Below are 23777 nucleotides of genomic sequence, written 5' to 3' on the forward strand. Positions count from 1 at the left end.
CCAAACGGGAACGAACAGATTTGTTTCAAGCATTACAGCTTCCTCTCAATTTGTGGGATGTTTCTGTGCCTGCTGGGAAGGAGCTCCTATTTAATTCCATGGGGCTGACTCCTAGGAAAGCGGGGTCGGTCAGGACTGTACCCTAAAACTCGTGCCCCGCCCCGCAGTATTGGTTCCCTCTCATCAAAGGTTAGTACACTTCGTTTTTAAAGAACGCAAGAACCGCCTCCTCCGATTAGAACGGTCTCTACGTCGGGCGTAATCAAGCAGCGTTCCTGAGAAACGGACGAGCTAAGGGTTAACACAATTAGCCCCGCCCACTTTTGCCTTCGCGCGCCGCCTCCCGCCTCTTGCATCTATTGCATCGTGGCAACCACGCTTCCGCATTCCCGTGCTGCCCCGGGGCTGGCGAAGACATTGTCCGGTGGGTTCCAAGCGCCAGCTGACAAAATGGAAAGGTAGGCGAGCATACGGGTCCCGGGAGGGCTCAGCGGAAAACGAGAGGGGCGGGGCGAGCGAAGCCGAAGCGCCATTTTTAAACAGCCGAGGCAACCGATGCCCGCCTGAGGTGGCGGGTAAGCGAGGAAGGGAAGGAGGCAGGGCTGGGCCGGCGGGGCAGGGCTGCTCCTGATGCGGTTGGCGCTGCCCGTTTGCTTCGAGGTTCTCGTTCTTTCGACGTGGGTCGGTCAGTCGCTTTCCTTCGTGGGGGCTGGGCTGGAGGCTTCCCTTCCCCGCCCGCCTTTCGCCTTCGCGACGGCCCTCTGAGGTAGGCCGGTGAAGGAAGACCGGCGCCTCCCCCCCCCCGAAAAGCCCAGTCCCAGTGAGACGAAACACGGAATATTGCCATCCAGGGCTATTTCTTTTCTTTCCCCCCTAGCAGGAACTTTGTTCCCGCACCTCTCAGGTGGGCGCCATTGCCATTATAAGGGAGCAAGGTCGGCGTTCACGGTGAGTTCCTCTTTTTCTACTAAAAAATAAATAAATACTGTACAGTAATGCCACTCCAGATAGTTTCACCGGCCAAAGGGATTTTTTTAAAATACCGCCAAGGTGCTCGTAAGGTAATGCTGGCTAACCGCTCTAGTTCTGCTGCTCTTAAAAGTTGCCTGCAATTTAGCTGCACTGATTTAAGCAGCTCTTTAGAAATAACCGCTCACAGTTTTATAAGCCTTTGGAAACTTAACCACAAGGGGTCAGTATAATCCAAATGTATTACGGTCTTCTATCTTGCACAATTAGCATCTATCCTAATATTTATTCAGGTATCTTTTATCAAGGCTGTTAATAGTAATAATAAAACACAAATAATAAAAGATATGGTTTGAAAAACGAATCTTTTAAAAACAGGGTGAGATCTCGCCCCCCCCCCATCTGTTTTGGGGAGCTGTGCAGGGTAGGAGAAATCCCATTGTGCAAGCAGATTTACACTTTTGGATGTCACCCAGTAATCATACAACAAATAAAACTTCAACACCTATACACACTAGATGTGTAGTTAATTTTTTTGCATGTGGCTTTATTATAAGTACTGTATTAAAATTTGTGTTTCAAATCCATTGACCTTTTAATTGCAAGACATTTTCTGGCAACCCCAGCTCCTCAAATTTTATTTAGTGGGCATGCTTTAAGCTCTGGTGTAAAGTTCTTTTTACTAGTTTAATGTTTGTGCTTAGTTTTGATTTATAGCCTATCCTGTGCCAAAGCCTGAAGGCTTGTATTTTTACTATTAATTATTTTCTCTTCCTCAATAAGTTTAGGCATCATGTGTCAAATAAACCAAATGTTAATTGTTTTACAAAACAATATTAGTCATATCACATAGCTAAAACCATTGGTAGCTTCAGTTTAGTGCCTAGCAATGGCAGGGAAGATTTTAGCAAGGCATTCAATGCAGGCAAAGTGTTGAATATTATACTGGTTGTAACTTGCATCTGTCACAAAGTGGGATGCATTATCCTCAGAGGATATTGCACAGTTTGGCTGTCTTCTGTATAATCCTTCGGAGTAAACAGTCCTGCGGGAACAGAACTTTTGCACCCAAAGAAAAAAATGGTTTAGGTAATGGGGAAGTTTATGCAGTGCTTTCATAAATTAACTTTGTTTAATGTGGTTGATTTGAGAATGAAATCAGATTAAAACACACACACTATATATATGTATTTTCAAAGATACCCTTGTCAGAGAAATAATGAAGCTTTTGAACATGTATTCAAAGCAGAGCCTTTTTAACCATGAATCCATTGACTACTAATTGGGTGCTTTTCTGTTTGTACAGGTAATTTGGCCTCAAGGGATTCCCTCAGGAGAGAAAGAGGTCTCTATGACGGTGGCAGGCTTGTGCTGACAGCTTTATTAACATTGTCATCTCATTAACATTCAGTCAGAATGGACCCTTTTCCACATATCCTTTCATCAGTCGGTGGAAGTGGAGATCTTAGCTCACAAGCAGAAGTACAAAAACTGTTAAATGATGAAAGAATGCGGTGTGAACACCATAAAAACAATTACCAAACTCTTAAAGCAGAACATACAAGGTATAGTATGCTTTCTTTCTTTTTGATGTTGAGCTATTTAATTAAATGTTTTGATCATGAAAATAAAATGTAAGTTTTCTATAGCTAAACTAGTTGCAGTACTAATCAGATGTTAGACGAGTAGTATTCAAGTTTAGCACACTGCTACAAACTTTTACTGGGAATAGGGGCTAGTTTGTAGGAACTTGATGACAACAGGTGGAATTGCATGGTTATGTCGCAGCCACCAAGGATGGGTAGACAATTTTTGGCTGGTATTCCCTCCTCAATGTGGAAAAGGCACCATTGCCCAAAGATACACAATGCACCTTCACACAGTGATGTCCTTTTCTGTGCCCTGGTATTTCCTGAGGGGACATACTGGATGGGCATGTGTGCTGTTGGACGTTGCCTTCAGGCAGTGGCAACCAGCTCTTCCATCTGCCCAACATTATTTCTTTGGCCGGTATGGGCAGTGTACTGTTGAAGCTTGGCAAAAGCACACAAACTGTTTGCCAAATGGAGCAGCCTCCATGCAGTTCTGTTTCACTTTGCCATTGTATTGCTTCTAGTTTCTGTGAATTGGGCCTCAATTTCTTGGGATGTTGAAATTTCAGTTATTTAGGGAACAATTCTAACTCTTCTCTGCTTGGTAGGGCTTTATGGAGTAGCAGGTTGGCGGATACAGCTCTCCTGCACAGAAGGTGGAGAATTGGCAGATTACTGTGCCAACCTGGAGGTGACCGTCATGTGGCTGTAGTAGGGCCTGCTTAGGATCCAACATATCCCAGGCCAGTTCAGCCCTGCCCCTGGAAAGTTCTGTTTTGGAGATCCACTGGTTGCTGCCAGTAGGAATCCTACTAATGGCACTTCCACATTTTTGGCAGGTGGGAGTGGAACTCTGTGCCAGATACAGGCTGCCAGAACTAGGTAGAGGGACACTTGCACCCAATCCACTTCCCCCCAGCCCACCACAAAGTGGGGGTTGTATTGTTGTGCTAGTGTATTTAAAAATATGTACAATGTTGATTTTGTGTTTGTGTGTATTGGCATTTTCAGTATAAAAAACTTTCTAACAGGAAGAAAATGTCAAAGCTGCCACCCAGAACACCTCCATGGTGTTGCTGCTCTTACTTCTTTCAAACCTCTCCTTTTCTGTGCAGTCTTTTGGCACAACTCCCTATGTGTCATATTAACTGTAATTAAGCCTAAGTATGTGTAACTGAAATGAAATGATATGCTTCCCCTGTTTATCCTACTTCCCCTTTTCTCTCCTTTCTCTGTTATCCTCAATGTGTCAAGATATAGATCAGTAAACTGAAAAGCAGATACATTGTAAAATGATTTCTTTTCAGGCTTCAGAATGAATATACAAAATCACAAAATGAGCTCAAACAGTTGTTACGTGAAAAGCAGACAGTTCATGATAAATTTCAGTGTCTGCTCGGTGAATTCCGAGATGAATTGTTGGATAAATCAAAAGAAGTAGAGGAGTTAAAGAAGCAGGTACGGCCACAAATCTTTCTGTTAAGTTACATTATTCATACACAGTATCTTAATCCACATTGCTAATTATGTCTGATGTTCCTGTTAAACTGTTACTGGTATCTAAGGAACTGCAATTGGGGATATAGTTCTTACTTTTCTTACCACATATTTCTTTTGTGGTAGTACTGCTGTTGTGACCTACCTTAGATCAGCCATGACCTGATAGTGAGTCCCAGCCCACCAGTTGAAGACCAGTGGCTTCGATCATGTAGGAGTACTTTGTGACTATTTTTCTCTTCATTCAAAATATCTCCATGCCATACTCTGCTCAGTTTCAAAAATAAATTTGACATGAGGCATGAGAGCTGCCATTTCAAAAGAAGTTTAAAGACCCCTTTGACTCATGTAACTTGTTTAACAGTTGTCTGGAACATGACATGCACTTTTACTACAGTCGTACCTTGGGAGCTGAATGCCTTGGCAATTGTACATTTTGGCTGCTGAATGTCGCAAACCCGGAAGTAAGTGTTCCAGTTTGCAAACATTCTTTGGAAGCTGAACATCCAGTGTGGCTTCCGATTGGCTGCAGGAGTTTCCTGGAGCCAATCGAAAGCTGCGCCTTGGTTTCCAAACATTTTGGAAGTTGAACGGACTTCCGGAACGGATTCCGTTCAGCTTACAAGGTATGACTGTAATGGCTTGCAGGGAGCATCTGATCCATTAGATGATTTTGCCCAGCTTAAATTGTTTTTCTCAATTGATTAGAGGAAGGGCAGGGTGTGTGAAATATAATCTGTCAAGAAACTTTATGTCTCCTGGAATATTGTACACTCTTATTTTTCTTCTTTGGCGATCACTCGTAGCCGAGTAAGATTGTCTTCCATGAACACGGTCTTAACAGCGAGTCCATAAGTGACTGTGGAGGCCAATTCTAGATCCACACGTCCTTCCACAGTGGGGACATAGGTTTCCGGACAGGACATTAAGAAGGAGTGACACTGTATTTACTTATTTGTGTATATAGTTTATATCCAATTTCTTCTACATAGATAAATGCTCTTAAAGTGGCTAAAAGAGTTGTAAGAAATGAAGTACAATAAAAAGTCATAAATAAAGCATGCAAACTAAAACAGCAATAGCCAATTTAAGTAGAAGGTGAAATCATTCATGTCTAAGTTAAATTAGTAGTCCTAAAATGCCCAGAAAACCATGAATGGCACTTAAATTATAATAATGAGATGTTTTTGGTAGGGCATTCCAAAGCTGTGAAGGGTCACTGGTAAAAAAAAATATGCCTTTCTAAAGATTTCATCCATATTAAAATGTTTCCCTATCACATGTTCATGAATTTGAGAATATTATTTATTAATAACATAATTCCACTCTTCTTTCAAGCAGCTCATGGCAGCTATGGAGTTTATTTATTTATTTAATTTTTACACCTCTTTATTTCATAGAATTCTATTAAGTGGTTTCTCTCCCCCACCCCACCCCCAGCATTTATCTTAATAACAACCATATGACTTACAGTAAGTTGAGAGACAAGTGCCCAAGGTCATTAAGTCAGTTTCATGACTTGAGTGGGGATTTCTACCTGAGTCTCCATAGTCCTAGTTATTCATACTGTGTCTCAACACTGAATTTTTATTAGTTGGGTAGACTGTGTACTATAACAAATATGCATCTATCTTTGATCTGTGTTAGGAATTGTGCAGTGCCGTTTTATACATGTCTATTCACAAGCCAGCTGCATTGAGCTGAACATACCTTACTTCCAGGTATGTTTAGGCCTGTAGATTTAGTTTGTATTTTCCTTTGATTGAGTCATTTTGGCAGTTGCCCAGTGATGAAAACTTGTTATAATTGCAGTGTTCAAACAGATCCTATACCTTTTTATTGTTGCCAGTTCCAGTATTTTAGGAATATATGCAGCGTAACAGGATAATATTGGAGTGTTTCCATCCTTAGGTGGGGGAACGCCAGGTCTTTTAAGTGGCGGCATAATCTTCATAGAGGCAAATAATGAAACTGTTGCTTTCTTTTTATGCGTTTCTTCGGACATGTAGGTAATTACTCCACAGAAGTTAGAGTTGCTTAAAACAGAAATAAGAGACAACATAGAAGCACCTCTGAAAGAGAACCTTCGAAAGCTAGATAAAGTAAGTAGAAACAAAGTTTTCTATGAAATGAAAGTTTTATATCTAGCCTTTTCTTCAAAGTATAAAAATATTTTTAGTTAGCTGGTTCCATAATTAGTTACAATTTTTCTAACCAAAATATATTTTCCTATCTACTGTTACTTATATTTGATGGACAGGAGAGGTCAGTGTTTATCTTCTTTCTGATAACATTTAAATACAAGCTGATTAAATAACAAGGTGAGCTTAAAGACCCATGGATCGAAGTTATCTTGCCATGAAGCATAACAGTTTGTTTTAATTCAGCTTCCCTGGTTGAACGCAACAGCAAGCATATGTCTGTAAAAGTGAAATTAAATTCTGATAAAGTCCTCTCCCTGGCTACATAGGAGAGGGAAAGTGTAGTGTGTAAGCCTGTTTTGCTCAGGCACATTCTGGCTCACCTATGTCATGCTAAACTGGGTTAGTGCAAATGCAACCATGCAATGCCTCCTGTTTTGTGATTAAAGAGGCTGGAGATAGGATCTTACCCACTGCACTATTAAGCTTTTGGGCCCATGAGCGTCACAGAGGCTGGTACAACCCTTCAGTGACTAAAGGTAACAATAAGAGAAAGAACAGGATTCTCTTGACAGTGGATCAGCTATCTCAACTAGGGCTGGGCGATATCTGGTTTTCAACTATTACCAGTTAAACATTGTGATATTTCGCTATATCACGATATGTGAAATAAGGCTGGAGCTATGTAGAGGTGAACATGGCAATGTCCTGGCAGCTGCTACTACTTATGGGTCTAACTCTAAAACTGAATTTTTTTTACTTAACATATTGTTACAACTGTTATGTTATAGTACTACTGTACCAATAGTAGCACAGTTTTTGTAAAATTAAAGTTATAGAAGTAATTATTAGCATAGATATCAAAGCTTCCCTAAAAATTTAATTACATTACTAAACAAGAAAAAGCAAATTCAGTGTCACACTTTTAGATATTCAGATATCCTTGGTTGGAAAACCCAGTGTTTTTTGCCGACTGGTGGCTGCTGCTTCACAAAAACAAATGCACCACATACACCACCAATGGATGGGGGGGGGGGAGACACACATAGACACTCGCACACCCACAAGCAGTACGCACGTGCAGATGGAGGGGGAGAATGACAGAAGATGGTCAAATGCCAAAGGAAGGTGTCTGTTTTTACTAACCCCAGTTTGTTTTTTACTGGGGGAAAGGGCTCCAGAATTCTGAACCTTGCAGGCTTTTCCTAAACCAACTACCAGCCTGGTGCCTTTAAGCAAGAGCCTTGAGGGAAGAAGTCCCTGCTCGCCGGCTGGATGGCTGGGGAGACAGAGAGCTAACCATTTCTCAAAGTTCCATTTGGCAATATCTGCTTCGCGATACTTGACTCAGCCTGTAGTAATTTGTAGTGAATTGCTCCTCCTGCATGAGACAGGGAAGGTTGACTGACAGTGACTGCTAACCGGTTTTCAAAGCTTTGTTTGGTGATATCTGCTGGGCAATATTTGAGTCAGCCTACTGTAGTGATTTGTAGCTATTTCTTGTTGCTGCAGGAGGCAGGGAATAGCTGACTGAGGTGGAGATAGCAAGTGCTGCACACACAGTAAGAAGCATCGGCTTCCTGGTTTTTCCAATATTGTGATTTTTTTTAATATCACACACACAATATGTGATAAATTGCAAAGTCATTAAAAAAACCTGTTATCATGATTTGATATATTGATTTATAGCACAGCCCTAATCTCAGCTGTTCTTCCTGGCAATATGACTCCATTGCCGCAATGGTCACTGGCAAGGAGCATTCACCGTTGCTTCTGGAGCTTAAGCCAAACAATAGTATTACTGTATTTCTTTTGATGCAACTGTAAATGTTGCCATCAAAAACAATTAACAATTGTTGACCTGTTTTCAGTTTACACCTGATACTTACTAAACATCTTGTGTGTTTATTTTTTTCTGCATGGGTTTGTATTTTTTATTCACTTTAGTCACATATGTTCTTCTTAATTAGGAAGCAGAAAAATGGAGAACAGAATATAACAAACTTCGCTATGAACATACTTTCCTTAAATCAGAGTTTGAGCATCAGAAAGAAGAACATGCCCATATTTTAGAAGAGAACAAATTAAAATATGAATCTGAGGTAAGGAAGAATATTTTAATATAAGAAAAACCATAACATTTGAATATGAATTTAATCAACCGTAATAAATTTGAACCCTGCCTAAAGCATAATCAGTCAGGCCTTCTGCTTCATGAATGTCTTAAGAAAAAGGAGGAAATATGCAGTTTAATGTGTTGATATTTTTCCTGACTAAAAAATTACCTCAGGTGTGTTATTGGTTCCAGTTTTATGGGGGACACATTTCTGTCACTTTAATTTTTCTGTGAGAAAAGGGCCTATAAAACATAGTGCTAGTTTTACCAATGTATTGCTTATTTTGAATGAAATGAAAATGTGTTTTCATTTTAGAACAAATATATGTACTTTTATGTGCTTTTCTCGTACTTCTGGGCTTATCAACATAATGTTATATTTAAATACACTTTGACCAGTTCCAAGCGCAGGAACATGGTTCGCACACGGTGGGTTCTCATTTACTCCCTCCCGTCTGCATACACGGTTGTGTGTGCACCTGGTGCAAGGAATCATTGAATCTTTTGGGTTTTCTGAAGTCACACTCAGACTGGAGTGGGCCCATAGTGTTGTCTGTTCATTTACTCATAGATAACGAGACTTGGCAAAGATAAAGAAGAATTGCATAATCAGCTGCTTAATATTGATCCTACAAGAGATGGCAAGCGTGTGGAAGCACTATTAAGAGAAAAGGCTCAACTAGTTCAGAAATTAAAGGGTTTTGAAGCAGAAGTAGCAGAACTAAGAGCTCAGAGGGAGAACTCTGGTATGCAAGCAGAAAATGTGCAAAGAATACAGGTGCGACAGTTAACTGAGATGCAAGCTACAACGCGATCCTTGGAGGTAGGAGATTCTGATTGTTCTCCCTACAAGACATAGTAAAGGTGTACACTGTGTGTTAACTTAAATAATGAGAAACTCACATCAAGCCATCAATGAGCTTGATTCTTCCTAATCAGATTCACATTTCCCTAATAGTAATAAGATTACTTCATTGCAAAGTAGTTCTGAAAAATATGACAGATTTATCTACAAAGTGGTTTGAATCATGATAATTTGAATAATCATTGCGGAGTCTACAGGTTTGAACTTTTTACATAAGATTAAAAGTGGAAGGATATTTTACTCTAGTAAACAAACCTGTCTGTAGAAACAATAAATAAATATATAAGCTGAATAATACACTAAGGTCCAAAACATTCAATAAGCAAATTCTACAAATGGGTCCAGCAACAATATCTTATACAGCTGTTCAAACTTATTAGGAGACTAGAGGTTGTGAGGGGGAATTTCAGGAGACTTGTATAGTACAGGAAGGTAAGTTTTTGTTTTATAAAAAAAACCCCCCACCTCCCTATTCTAATCACCCCTCGCCAGATCACCATATTTTTCCACCTATAAGACGCCCCCTTGTATAAGACTCGGGGACTCGGATTTAAGAAAATAGGGGAAGATGGCCCAGAGTATAAGATGCCCCCTAATTTTTGACATTTTTTTTTTAGGGAAAAAACCTAGTCTTATACAGGGAAGAATACAGTACTTTCTATAAGCTGTTTGCAGCTTGAGTAGACCAATTTCCTCTTCCCCCACCTTCAGTTTCCTATTTTCTTTTTCTTCAAAGGATCCCCTAGCGTTGTGTGTGTCCAGGAAGTTCACAGGTTATTGTCAGGCTTTAAATGCAACTTGCATTTAAGAGATGTCTGGGTAAATAGAAACCACTTCCTTATTTTTTATGACCCTGTTTTGCTTCCCAGCTGATAGCAAATTTATATGTCTGAGTGCCAATTGGAGAGAATAAATGGGGTCTGCAGGGCAATGCTGCAGTGTTATCCCCACCCATAAAAGCAGTTCCATGATAATGGCTTCAGATGGGACCACAATACCTCAAGAAATGCATCTTATATGAACTGACCCGGACCCTGAAATCATTATCTGAGGCTCTTCTTTGGGTGCCTTCCCCACATAAGGTCTGGAGGGTGGCAACACAAGAACAGGCCTTTTCTGTGGTGGCTCCTTGTTTGTAGAATGCTTTCTCTTCAGCCAGGCATTTGGCTGATTAGCCAAATGATTAAAATGTCTTTGTGGGTGATGATCATTGGTTTGTTTTTGTTTTTAATTATGCATTTTGTGTTTTCATTTTGTATTTTTATGTTGTGAACCTCCCTGTGATCTTCAGATGAAGGGCAGTATACAAATTTTAAAAATAAAATAGGTGCACGAGCTTTATATTCTTGTTCAGGTCTGAGAGGGAGAGAGACTGTTTTAGGATAGGAGATGGGAGAAAGGACATTCCCTTCCCCCTTTCTGCTGCTGTGCTGCATTGTTGCTGAAGAGCTGCCAGCCCCAAACCTGAGCATTTTATAACTTTGCAATATTGTGATGTAGTTCTGGTGCTTGAACTAGCCCTAGCTTCCTAGGGGAGCTATTTAACTTCAGAGCAAATAAGCTAACCATCTAAAATATGTTCATACAAAATGACCCAGAGAACTCCAAAAAGATTTGAGACCTCAGATGCTTACTCACTATAAGTAATGGCACTGATTTTATTGGCCTCTTGAAACCAGTTCATCAGTCCCAGACAGGTGGCGAGGTTTTGAGTGAAGGAACCTTACTTTTGTGCAAATAGGTTTAGAACTCTGCTTCAAGATTCATTTCTGTGAAGCAATTTAAGATTTCCTTTCTTAATTTTAAGGCTGAAAAACAATTCCTTAAGCTGCAGCTGGAACGCATTGAAAAGGAACTGCAGATGAGCAGTGAGCAAAATACGCTCTTAAGAAGCAAGCTACATAAAGCGGAACGAGAGATCAGTGCCTTGACAACTAAAGTAAGTATTTTGATGCTTTCAAGACAGTTTTTTTTGGAGATGTTACCAGAACCATTATCACTAATTGTATCTTTGGAGACAAATTGTCTCTATTACACGGCTTTATTTCTCTCCTTTTTCATAATTCAGTGTTTGAAAAGCCATGTTCTTATTGTCCTTGGATTTTTCTGTTGGCATGAAAACATAGCATTTTGTTTTTGGCACTGTTCCGTAAAGCAGTAATGACATCCACAAATCACATTTAATAACACTTACTATTGTGAAGATAGGAGGTTGTCTTATGCCACATCAGACTGTTGGTTGGTCTAGCCCAGCGCTAATCAACTCTGAGAACTAGTTACTTGAGGTAGCAAACTGGACAGAGAACTTCTGGCCTAATCTTTTCCTTGACATGCTTGTTCTCTGTGTGGAGGATAAATGTGCTGCGAGCTTTTAGTCATCTACAGACTGAAGTGATAGTCCAGAAGCAGTTTTACTGTGACCAGTGATAACATGGCTGCATGGCCATTAGCACTTGCATGAGTGGAAGTTCCTTGCATGTGAAAGTGGGATCAATGACTTTTTAAAAAATCCACCTTGGTTTTTAAGATGTAAGGCATGCCTTCTCAATAGGTATATAAACAAGAAATTGCTGGATCAAGTTAATCTAAATAGCTAGTACTTTCGCTTGCGATCTCAAGATTCTCACTCTTTAAATGTTAGTGGGCTTTTATTTCTTGGATGGGGAGAATTGTAGTTTCATGTTCTCAGCCTGAAGCTTGTGCCAGATCTCACCTGTGATAACAGCCTATTTCTTAGAAAGCACCTTCCCCCTCCATCTCAATTCTGTTTGGGAAAGGGGGAAAAATAAGATGTCTTGCAGCTAGTCTAAGCTGCCTAAAGAGAAGGGGTGGAGATGGGATCCAGATTAAGATAGTAGTGCTTAAGTCACAATGGGACTTGATTTTAGTGGGAACTAAGTGCAATTGACTTTGTCTGGATCCAACCAAGGACAAGTAGAAAAATGCAAGTAGAAGCAAGAGGTTATGGAGACATGGGTTAATGGAACCTGATATATTCAGGGTCAAAGACTGTGGCAACAGAGAAAAAGTACTGGGGGGGAGTAGCTGGTAAAGTGAATGGAAATATTTGCTTTCATATTATGTTGTGTATTTTGCTTTGCCAAATTTCATATTGTTTCCTGTTCTGGTGGAGCCACTTTAAACCTATACTTACCACAATATAGAGATAAACAGCATTAATAGCTGCTGAGTGTCATGCGCCCAGAAAGTGGCTTTCAAATATTTACATATTTTGAGCCTAAAATAAGTATATTCCCAAATAATTTCTTACGTTAGAGCAGGACACTTCCCCTGCAGCTATGTAAATGGCTTAGAGAAATTGTTCCTCATATTATTCTGTTTTCTTCCTTCCGTGAGGGCAAAATAGAAACTATGTTTTAAAGCACAGAAGTACGAAAACAGAAACTGGGTAACCACAAGATGACTGTTGGAGATTGTAGAAATGATAAACTGTGATCTTTCATCTTAACGGCCTTCCATGTACGCTGATACCTGCAGCAGTAGCTATTATTAAAGAAGCCAGGGATCCATATGATAGAGAATGGAGCTGCAACTTCTTCAGTGTGGAATAAGTCTTATTGTGAGAATTAACATTAAGTATAAAGGAAGTATAATAGGGATGCGGGTGGCACTGTGGGTTAAACCACAGAGCCTAGGACTTGCCGATCAGAAGGTCGGCACTTTGAATCCCTGTGACAGGGTGAGCTCCCGTTGCTCGGTCCCAGCTCCTGCCCACCTAGCAGTTCGAAAGTACGTCAAAGTGTAAGTAGATAAATAGATACCACTCCTGCGGGAAGGTAAATGGCATTTCCGTGTGCTGTTCTGGTTCACCAGAAGCTGCTTATCATGCTGGTCACATGACCCGGAAGCTTTGCTTATTGGCTCCCTTGGCCAATAAAGTGGGATGAGCGCACTGTAACCTTGAAATGTCAGTGCCAATTATTGTGGACAGTTCTGAGCTAGATGTAGCAGTGGTCTGACTTGGTTTAAGGCAGCTTCATATGATCCTGATCAGCTGTGATACAAAAACTAACATTTTTAACTAGAATAACCATTGATGACAGATAGACCAAGAAGGGATGTAGTCAAACCTTGTGGTGTGTAAATGACAAATGGAGTTTCCTTTTTACTTTAAGAAAATCAGTGTCTTAACTGTAGTTGCTTAATCAAATACTAATTCTTAAAACTTGTGTAGCTTCTACACTAGCGGTTGTGATTACATTTGACATTGAAAAGCGCTTTCTCCTACTGCTTAATTCTCAACAACCCTGTAATTACTGTACTAGGAAAGTTTAAACTAGAATTTCGGTTCATTTCAGACAATGATTGTCTTCAATGTTTTGATTTTTCTATTGAAAAAACATTGTTACTTACAAGGCAGGAAGACAGCTGCTTCGGTTTTACATTGTGTTGGGTTTGTGACGAAGCACGTTGAAATTTCTTCTCCAAGGTTAGCTATTTGCAAGTGACATATAGGAGATAGATGATCTGCCATAATACTGAGCCAATTATACCAGGCCAGTGATTTTAATGGCATAGTTAAGACTAGCACTTCTCTAGCATGAAGGCTTATGTTGTCAAGGTGACAGATTGCCTCGCAGAACATTGAACTCAGTAAAAAGAGCAAGTTGCCAAATTGTGTGCATCCTCTGTGTGTCTTTTAAAATCTCTTAAAACACTGTAGATGTTTTAGACATCTGAATGCTGGCTTTTAAGGATGCTCTTTTATGTTAACACCTTAATGATAGTAGTACAGGCAGGTCCCAGTTTCTGAACAAAATGTGTTCCCAGGAAATCACTTGTTAGAAAGTATTCGCATAACAAGCTGACGATTTCCATTCTTTGCTATGGAAATATTTCTAATCTGTGGTGTCTCTCCCTGTTCTGCTGTGGTTATTTCCTAAAATGGCTGCTGCCAGCTAGCAGAAGAGAAACAAAGGAAAAATTGAATTGTCCAGTCTCTCTCTTGATTTGTCCACTCTCCCTCCGTGCACCACCACCGCGGTTTCTGCCTGAAAATGGCTGCTGCCGACCAGCAAACAAAGGAAGTAGACAAACGGCCTGTTTGGATATCTGAATCAGCCGTTCACATAGTGAGGTTTGAGCATAATTATGTTCAGATAACTGAATTTGTTTTGATAGCAGTATCTGCAGGTATTGTATCCCAACTGATCAGCACAGCTTGGAATGGATTGAGTGCATTTCTCAGCAGTGCTCATAAATGAATGAAAAACTTAGTATTCCCACATAGCTGTATAGTATTTTTATTAGAAATGATGTTGACAGTTTCATTTAAACATTGACCTAAATGCTTAAGCCACTTGGAGCTAATTTGCATGGCTCCAGGAAATAGGTTTTTCATGTGAAATTGGTTTGCATGTGTCTATGTACACAAGCATGTGCATGCAAGCAAGCCATGGTTCAGACAAAAAGTTTTCATGTGCAGAGGTATCTTGTTATAGGTTGTATATATGTATCAGGTGTACATGTGTATTAGTTATTACCTAGTCTTCAGTTCTTATTAATATATGTTGCAAGTTACATAATAGCAGATTGCAGTATTCATTAATATTTGTTTGAAATTTTATCTAAGAATTCTCAAATAATATTTGTGTGTGCAAAAGAGAGATGGAGACCCAGCTCCTGTCAAATTGGGTTTAAGGAAGTTGCTGATCAGATGAATGCAGTCTGTTACAGGTACATGGCACTAGATTCCCCTATTTGGTCGGACATTGATGAACATAACCTGAAAGCTTTTATGGTCTATTTTTAATTCCCCCCCTGTAATTCCCTACTTTGGGAATTAATTTATTATCTTTAATATACTACCTTTCTACCAAGGCACCCAAGATGCCTGAAAGAATATAGTGTTGGGGTCTGACAGACCTCTATAGGGATGGTGTTCCATTGTATGAGTGCCGCTGTTGGAAAGGCTGTGCTCCTAGTGATTTCCCTGCCACGTCTCATTTGGTGATGACACCCAGAGCAGACTGTGTATTTTAAATGGTTACTATTTTAAAAATATTTTTCATAAATCATTTCAGCTACCATATTTCTAGCTTGGGGAACTTCCTCCTATGGAAGTAGGAGAAAACCTCAGAATCTTTCATCCAGAAGAAGATAGGAGGGATTCTTGCATGATTTTATCCTCCTTGAGCAGAAAAACTGTTCTGATCAAAACTGGAAATTGATAAAACATTATCTTCTATAGGTTGAAGAACTTAAGCATTCACACAAGTTAGAAATAACAAACATCAAGCTGGAAGCGGCAAGAGCTAGGACTGAGATAGAAAGAGAAAGAAACAAGATTCAAAGTGAAATAGATGGTAAAACTTTATTACTTCAGTGATTTGTTATTGCCACCAATTATAGATACAGATTTTTGTCTTGGAGAAAAATTTAGAACAGTCCAGTAAGTACTGTCATGCAGCCATATCCCTTTCACTGGGATACTTTCATTTTAATGTGTCACTTTCAATAAGCTGCCATGGTTTTTGTCCAACATGTAGCCCCACTCCACCCAGCTATGTGCTCATATACCTGTAAGCTGACATAACAGAAGTAATCATGGATATAATTAGTGTAATTCTTAAATTCAGTGGGGGCTTTTCGCCATAACTGTCATAGCTTTGTGAATATTTAATTTTTAATGTGATCTTTTTCTGGGGTTGGAGGGATATTGTAGCATTTTAATGATAAAGTAAAACATGAATATATTCCCATATTGCAATAATTGTGTGAACCCTCTCTTAAATGAGAATTGTCATCTTGTAACTATCCATTCATCATTATTTATACTTAGATGCTCCCATTAATGCCAGTAGAAATAGCGTCTAATTTTAATTCTGTAAATGCATGTGGAATGCATTTCTGGTGAAGTTTGAACACATTTAAATGTCATTGATTTTCCCACAGGTGAAAGTTAAACAGAAAATTAACCTTCCTTCTGAAACTTGTGGGACATAGGTTGCAATCCTGTGTGCGTGTACCTGGGAGTAAATTTCACTGAACCCAGTGGGATTTACTTCTGAGTAAATATTCATTGAAGGTTCTTAGCCTAATTCTATAATACTTCCCTAAAGCTACACTGCTTTAAGTAGTGGGAAAGTTGTGGGCAAAGTTGTACTTGAATGTAGGAAAAATGAATGGTGGCTTACGTGAGTGAGCAACAGATTCAGTTTTATCAGCTTCTGTGTAGTGATTTTCAGAGCTTTCAAATACTGTAAATGTTTAAAAACAGGTTTACACTCAGATAATGAAATACGTAAGAAAACACTTGAGCAGCACAAGATGCTTTTAATAGAAAAGGATCGTGAATTAGTACGCAAAGTACAAGCTGCAGAAGAAGAAGGCTTCCAAAAACTTGCAGCATTACAGGAGGAAAAGTAAGTATGTTCTTGTATGTTTTCTTCTCTTGCTCAAAAAAGAGTTTAAAATTGTAGCAACTTCCCTGCCTATGAATATAGTCGTTGTGCATTATGTTCCAGCTATAAAATTGCTGCTGCTAGTTGCTATTGCTACAGTGGACAGGGTGTTTTAAATGCATCTCACATTGCTTCAGTATCTTGAAATCCCTCTTGCCCTGTCCAAGGAAGCTGCTGAATTAGTTGTGCCTGGCTCTGAAATCTGTAGACGGGAGCTTGTGCTGTTTCTGCACTAATCATGGAACACTGAAGCTATACCAGCCGAGTAGAAATGTTCTCTCTCACATATATATGTTTATATATGTTTGTTTGTGATATGATTTAAAAAACAAAAATCTGTTTTTCACAGCTCTTAAACACTCCATAATGTTTCAGGTTAGAACTTGAAGCCAGATTATCTGAACTAGAGAAAATCAAAGTGGAGCAAGATACTCAGAGGCAGTTGGAAAAGGATGAGTACAAAGAGAAGTTATCTGCTCTGCAGGTGGCAGAAGAATCCAGCAGAAGGGAAATCAAGGATCTTAGGTAATTTGTAGAGGTTTTAATTCTATTTAGGAATTGGAGTTTTTAACACTTTATCAGAAAGTGCTATTGCCTGCTGAACAAAGCCCTTGACACTTCACTGCTTGTGTCTAAGCTGGGCAGATGTTTTTGTTTCTCCAGAAATGGGTTTATAGAAATAGGTATTTAATTGGTAGACCCTTGTTTTGCACCATTTCTTTGCCAGCTGAAGCATGCTGTTGTCTAAAGCTATTCTTGAAACTTCTACATTTGTTCACAATTACACAATGTGTGCACAATACGCTATAAAATACAGTGAAGAAACTGATAACTATTGTATTAGATTTTTGGGGGGATTATATCTTATACAAACATATATCGCTAAAAATTGTTTGGAACCAGTCCTCAATACATGCATTGTTACTCCCATTTATTTCCTCAACATCCTTTCTCTCCTGCCCTTCAAGTTTGTCTTTCCAGTTTCAATATTCTCTAAACATTCTATCTGTTAAGAACTTTGTCTTGTGAACTTTTTATATATTCAGCCATGAATTCATACCCATTTACACTCTGATGCACACAACACAGAGAAAATCAAATGAGTCAGACAAGGTCACAAGGAAAAGGAAAGGAGAGATTAAAAGAAAAGTGGGAAATTCAAGTCAAGCATAGCAGCAGGTGGTCTTCAGTTTTGTGGCCTTTTAAACTTTTTATCTGTCAAAAATGTCTATACTTCTTCTTTGTATAGTCAAATCCATTTAACTCTTAGTGTCCAGGTATCAATGTATGTTTTTTATACTATATTTCCAATATGTAATAATTGCCTTAATTTAAATTCCAGTTTTACCGTTCTAATCTTAAGCATTTTGTACCTTCTTTAAGTTTGAAAGAGCTGGGATGTTTCATAATATCATCACTCCATAAGACCACTTTCCACATTTTCCTAGGACCGACTTAGCATGCTTAGCCAGTTCTCAAAATTCAGCAGTTACTGGATATTTTCATTATATATGTTTCAAAATGTTTCCCTGGTCCCCACACTTCCAGCAGCTATCAATATTAACCCACCATTTATTAAAACATTCCATTGGATGCTCAGTGCATTCTGTGTAGAATATTCTGCTGAATTCATCTTAAGTATATATCCAAGCCTGAGAGAGGGACAGGCTTCTCACATTCATAAGCTATTCTGGTAACCTCTTTTCACAGAAGAGCAGGATAAAAATTATTTCAGTGATAAATATAAAGTTAATGCTAGGGAGTCTCTTTCCAAAAGGCTGGAAATTAGTTTTTCATTTAATTCCATAGTTCCACTCTTGTATCAGATTTTTTGTTTAATTTAAAAATGTCCATCTAGTGTAGACCTTTTAAAAATCACAAATCCAACTTTGTATTCATTTATAGGCTAAAGATTCAACAGCAAACTATTCATTCTGAGGAGCTTGAAAAAGAGAGAAGTGAAAATGCTAATCTAAAGGGGGTAAGGATCCAACATCATGTTCTGTCATCTTCTCAAGATAGATCACGTTACTTTCCTTCTTTAATTGTAGCAGCTTGTATTGAAACCAGCATGTGATAACAGGTGTGCCTGTCAGTAGTGTCTGGCATGCAGATGTGCATTGCATCTGAACAGACTTGTTTCGTTATCATGCCAAGTAGCTGTTGTCTTATTCTTTATGAATCTCTCCTGTTCCTTTTTAAAGTGACTATCATCACATCTTATGGCAGTGAATTTTGGAAGTTAGCTATTTATATGCTGTGTGAAGAAGTACTTTCTTTGCCCCAGCATGTCTGCCAAACACTTAACGCTGGGTGACTAGAGTTGTTTTCCTGTGGGACTAATTTGTATAGGTGACTCCTACTTGCTCCAGGCCATGCTAGATTGTCTTTAATGCACCTTCTGTGGAAGGCACTTACTTACCTCCAGTTCTGCTCTGAGAAAACAACTTCCACAGCTTATTTAATATGCAAACTTGCAGCTGTGTGCATATCACTGAAAAATAATAAAATACTTTTAAGAGATGCAAAAATGGCACACAGGGGAAGAATAAGAAAATGGCACAAACATGGTACATGTGGGGAGGGGTGCAGGAGAGCAGGAAAAAATGACCAGCAGCCTTCATGAGAGTGTTTGGGTGCAGAAGAGGTGGTTGGAGAGGGTGATTAGAGGAAGCAGAGAGACTTATGGAGAGGGTTGGAGAAACGATGGAGGCTTTTCAAGTGGTGCTCAGGGTGGCTTTTTAAACTGACTGCAAGTAGGCACTCATTTGCAGACGTCTTCAGTAAATGCATGGGACGCAGGTGGCGCTGTGGGTTAAAGCCTCAGCGCCTAGGGCTTGCCGATCGAAAGGTCGGCGGTTCGAATCCCTGCGGCGGGGTGCGCTCCCGCTGCTCGGTCCCAGCGCCTGCCAACCTAGCAGTTCGAAAGCACCTCCGGGTGCAAGTAGATAAATAGGGACCGCTTACCAGCGGGAAGGTAAACGGCGTTTCCGTGTGCGGCTCTGGCTCTGGCCAGAGCAGCGATGTCACGCTGGCCACGTGACCCGGAAGTGTCTCCGGACAGCGCTGGCCCCTGGCCTCTTAAGTGAGATGGGCGCACAACCCCAGAGTCTGTCAAGACTGGCCCGTACGGGCAGGGGTACCTTTACCTTTACCTTTACCTTTACCTCAGTAAATGCACAGGTGTTGAGGGAGTAGGATCTATGGCACATTGGGTTGGATCCTGTAGTATGGCTCCACTTCCTATGTTCACATGTAACTGCTACAGTTGAGTGATGTGTACATAGGGCTTATATGCTGTTTGGTGGGACTTCTAGAGCTTTGATAAATGATTTCATCAATCATTTTTATGTTTCTTTTGCAGCGCATCCAAGATTTGCAACTCCAAGTGGCTTCTCTGTCACAGTCGGAGAATAACTTGCTAGTTTCCAATCAGAAACTGAAGGAAATGGTGGAGAGATTAAAACATGAATGTCAGAATGCGAGAAGTCAAGCAGAAAGGGCTCAGTTAGATTCAGAGAAGTATGATTTCATTTTTAATATTTTGCTACTGTTGTCTCAAGAAAGTAAAGTTCTGTGGAGAGTAAATGGCCCCAGATGTTTATCTTGGGTTCAGTTGCCTATATTGTGAATTTGCTCTATTATGATAGATTTGAAATGTGAATTAATTATGTCTTGGTTTCACTACTTATTTGATAGCACTGATAGCCTGGATGCAATCCCATGTACACTAATGTGGAAGTAAGCCTAATTAAGCACAACATGCATAGGAATGTGCTGCACATTAAGATGATATACATAATGTTGCCATAAAAACACATAGACTGTCTAGGTAGAATTGTGACATAAGGATTTATTAACTAATTATGTCTTTTCTGTAGCAGGAAAGTAATTTACCTTGTTCCATTAAGTGTGAATGTAGCCTGTACATATAGCCATGTACTTAGTTACCTCTTAATCTATCATCTGCCTCTCACAGCAACTCAATAAATACAATACAGTACGATTACATCTTGCACACAATTAACTTGCACAATTGTAGTCTTGCATGGTTGAAAGTTGGCTGGTTGAAACTGCTTTTGCATTGGGCTTTCCTGGTGCAGAAAGAGCTTTTAAAATCTCTGGATGTTTGCTGGGCTCTGGGATGCTCTTGCAAGATCTCACAGGAACTCAGGCAGCTCTGTGAGATCTCAGGAGAGCATCCCAGAGCCTGGTAAATGATGGTCAATTTTCTCTCACAGGACTCACAGGAGCCTTTAATTACTTCTACTAACTAATTTATAAGCCCATATAGAAGTACCCCAACATACAGTTTTGTAAATGCTGATTTAGCACTTGACATAGTGCAAGTTTCAGATCGCCTTTCCCATTGTTTATGGAATTGTAAGAAACATACCTTCTAGGTACACCTGGATTTCATTTAGCCATGTGAGATATACTCAGCGCATTCATGAATGCGGTGATTAACTGTGGATTTGATATGCAAGAGCAACCATTGCTTTTTTTTCCCCCTCTAGAAATTTGGAAGACAAACATGTCGAATGGCTAGAAGAAAAACATAAACTTATTCAGCGTATTACAGAGGTAGAACAGAAGTATAACCAGATGAAAGAAAAATTGCACCGGGCAGCAGTCGCTCAGAAAAAGGCATGTCACTTACAACATATATCTGAGGGAAACTTTTTCATTCTGGGTTAGCTAAAATTATGCTTCTATAACAGGATTCTAATTGTAGCCAACATAATGTTTGTAATTTGTAAAACAAAATATTGACCTCTATTGCTAAAAGCTTTTGTGTTTTAAATGGCAAAAAAAAAGCTGTGATAGCATCGAGAAATAACCCTAGTTGTGACATCTACCAGTAATTTTTGTTTGTGGATAGATATTAACAGCTACACACCAAAGCTAATTAGATTTTAAAAATATGTAGCTATATTTTTTTCCTGTGGAAAAATGCAAGTGTTGCAGAAATATTTTCACAGCTTTGCAGAGTACCAGCGACCTTTCTTTCCCTCTCCCCTCCACACCAAATAAATTAACAGGGAATTTCAGTGACTGAGGAGAGAAAGAAGCACAAGGCTTTGTCCCACTACTTGATGTCCTAGTAGGATGTGTTGCTCTTTCTGTTCCTCTTTCCAAAACATACCTTTTCAGTCAGGGTCTCTGTTTGCATCATTCCTGCTAGCTTTTCCCACTATACAAATGATGTTTGTAATAAAATGACAATAATGTTGTCTCTCTTTTGGTAATCATAGTTAACTCAAAATGGATATGTCCCCGCCCCCCATAAAAACACCAATTTCACAAATGCTTCCTCCTTTATACTTGATTATTTTTCTTATTGTAACCAGGTTGGTGTGCTCAGTATTAAGTACCTCCATCCCAATGAATATATGTACCTAATTTGATAATTTGGGGATAAGACTCCAATTAGAGCATATGGGTTAGAAAATGGTATGCTGCATTGGAGGTCAACAATCAAACGAATGTTTATTTCTCTAACTATACATAGTATTTGCCCTATTTGCAGAGGAAGACACTTAATGACAAAAAGCAAAAGAAGTTACTGGAGAAGATAGAGCTGTTGGAAGCCAAGAGAGAAGAACTGGAAACAGAAAACCAGGTGTTAAATAGGTAAATTGAGATATTGCTTGCTCTTGAATTTTGTTATGTTTCAGAGACAGAATGACTGTCATCATTACTTAATAAATTCCAAAATAAATTCTTTGCTGCATCACTTGAGATGGCGTTGGAGGTAAAGTTTGCATGTTTGAAGACAATGTCCTATTTGTTTCACGTCTTGACTATTTTAGGCAGAATGTTCCTTTTGAAGAACATATTCGCCTTCAGAAAAGACTAAAGGATTTGCAGCGGAGACATAACGAATTCCGCAGGCTAATTCTGTTTCCCAACATCCCGGTGCTGAATCAAGTAGGCTTCTTGCCTTCAACTCCGATACCTGGAGCAGAGGCATCCTTCCCTTTCTTGCCGGTAGGTGCCAAGTGACATAGGCATTCTCAGAGAGATGGTTTAAGGTGGTGATAACAAGAAAATGAGCCTGTAAAATAGGAAGAAGTGTTGAAAGCTTAAAATTCAAAGCAGGTTTCTGAAAGTTTTGGATATGAGAAAATATATAAAACAGCCCCCTGTGGTGGGTTAGACCCAGAATTCAAAGAATTACCTTAAGCAAAGCCAGTAAGTTTTTACTTCATTGCTTTAAACATCAGAGTTCTGTGTTCTATTTATAAAAAAATGCTTCGGGAAGACTTTTGCTTTCAAAAGCTGTTTGCCATATGACATGGATATCTGCTGTTTGAGAAACAGAATCCCAACACCCTCTCATTTGGATTATGGACTATTTTATATACAGGTTATATACTGTATAGGTTTCATTAAAAAATAAAATAACCAATTCTGAAAGCCACATTCTTTTGACTTAGTGAGCCATACAAAAATATCTAAATAAGTAAACAGAAGCCAGAAAGGCACAAGCACAACATCAGATTGCAGTGAAAGTGTTAGTCATAGAATATCTCTCTAAATGTTAAACATAATGGGTTGCTTCTTAATTTCAAGGAGGAACAGCATCAAAAAGAGCTTTCCCTGCTTCGCAAGCGCTTGGAAGAACTAGAAACCACCCAGAGGAAACAGCTGCAGGAGCTTGAGGCCTCTACTGAACGAGCTCGGTCAGTAATAAGCATGGACTCAAACTCTGATAGACATAAGCTTGTTGAAGAGTATGGTCTACCAGCTGGGGATGCCAAATAAACACATGACTCTAAAGCATCATATACTTTTTGTCCTTTGCCAAAAACACACCCAGAAGTGCCTTGAAGTAGAGGATAGTCTGTATCATTTTCTATATTTTTAATTGTTTTTTTAAAAGCAACAACAGCAGTAGAATTCAAGAAAAAATGTGTGTGTTTTTTGTGCGTGTGTGTTTTTTGTGCTCTTCTAGTTTGGATTATAGGAGGAGATCCATCATGTTGCACTAAAGATTTTTTTCTAACAAGACTTTTCTCAAGTCACTTAGGGAGTGCAGTAGCTGTGTGGAAAAATCCCCCTTTCCAGTTTGATCATGAAGTTCTCCATCTTTCATCAGTACTGTGAGCTTAAGACTGGCATCATGTAATTAACAAGACTGAAACAACCCAAAACATTATTGGCTGAACC

General features: G+C 39.4%; 1 protein-coding gene across 3 annotated transcripts; it reads left to right on the plus strand.

The window, feature by feature from the left end:
• The first annotated feature begins 133 nt into the window (after positions 1-133).
• CEP83 (centrosomal protein 83) lies at positions 134-23387 on the plus strand. 3 transcript variants are annotated; one of them, XM_079993887.1, is made up of 16 exons: positions 136-458; positions 2276-2534; positions 3869-4019; positions 6068-6160; positions 8170-8301; positions 8887-9138; positions 10988-11119; positions 15392-15506; positions 16421-16565; positions 16980-17129; positions 18510-18585; positions 19969-20126; positions 21122-21251; positions 22135-22238; positions 22418-22595; positions 23181-23387. In XM_079993887.1, exons 2-16 carry the CDS (start codon positions 2386-2388, stop codon positions 23370-23372), a joined length of 2157 nt encoding a protein of 718 aa, XP_079850013.1. In that variant the 5' UTR covers positions 136-458; positions 2276-2385; the 3' UTR covers positions 23373-23387. The 3 variants fall into 3 exon arrangements, with proteins under 3 accessions (XP_079850012.1, XP_079850013.1, XP_079850011.1); XM_079993886.1 differs by lacking the exons at positions 22135-22238; positions 22418-22595; positions 23181-23387 and adding an exon at positions 881-948 and having other exon boundaries at positions 134-458; positions 21122-21421; XM_079993885.1 differs by lacking the exons at positions 136-458; positions 22135-22238; positions 22418-22595; positions 23181-23387 and adding an exon at positions 480-575 and having other exon boundaries at positions 21122-21421.
• The last annotated feature ends 390 nt before the right edge of the window (positions 23388-23777 follow it).

The sequence above is a fragment of the Podarcis cretensis genome, assembly GCF_951804945.1.
Source record: "Podarcis cretensis genome assembly, chromosome: 10".
In the NCBI taxonomy this organism is placed as follows: Eukaryota; Metazoa; Chordata; class Lepidosauria; order Squamata; family Lacertidae; genus Podarcis; species Podarcis cretensis.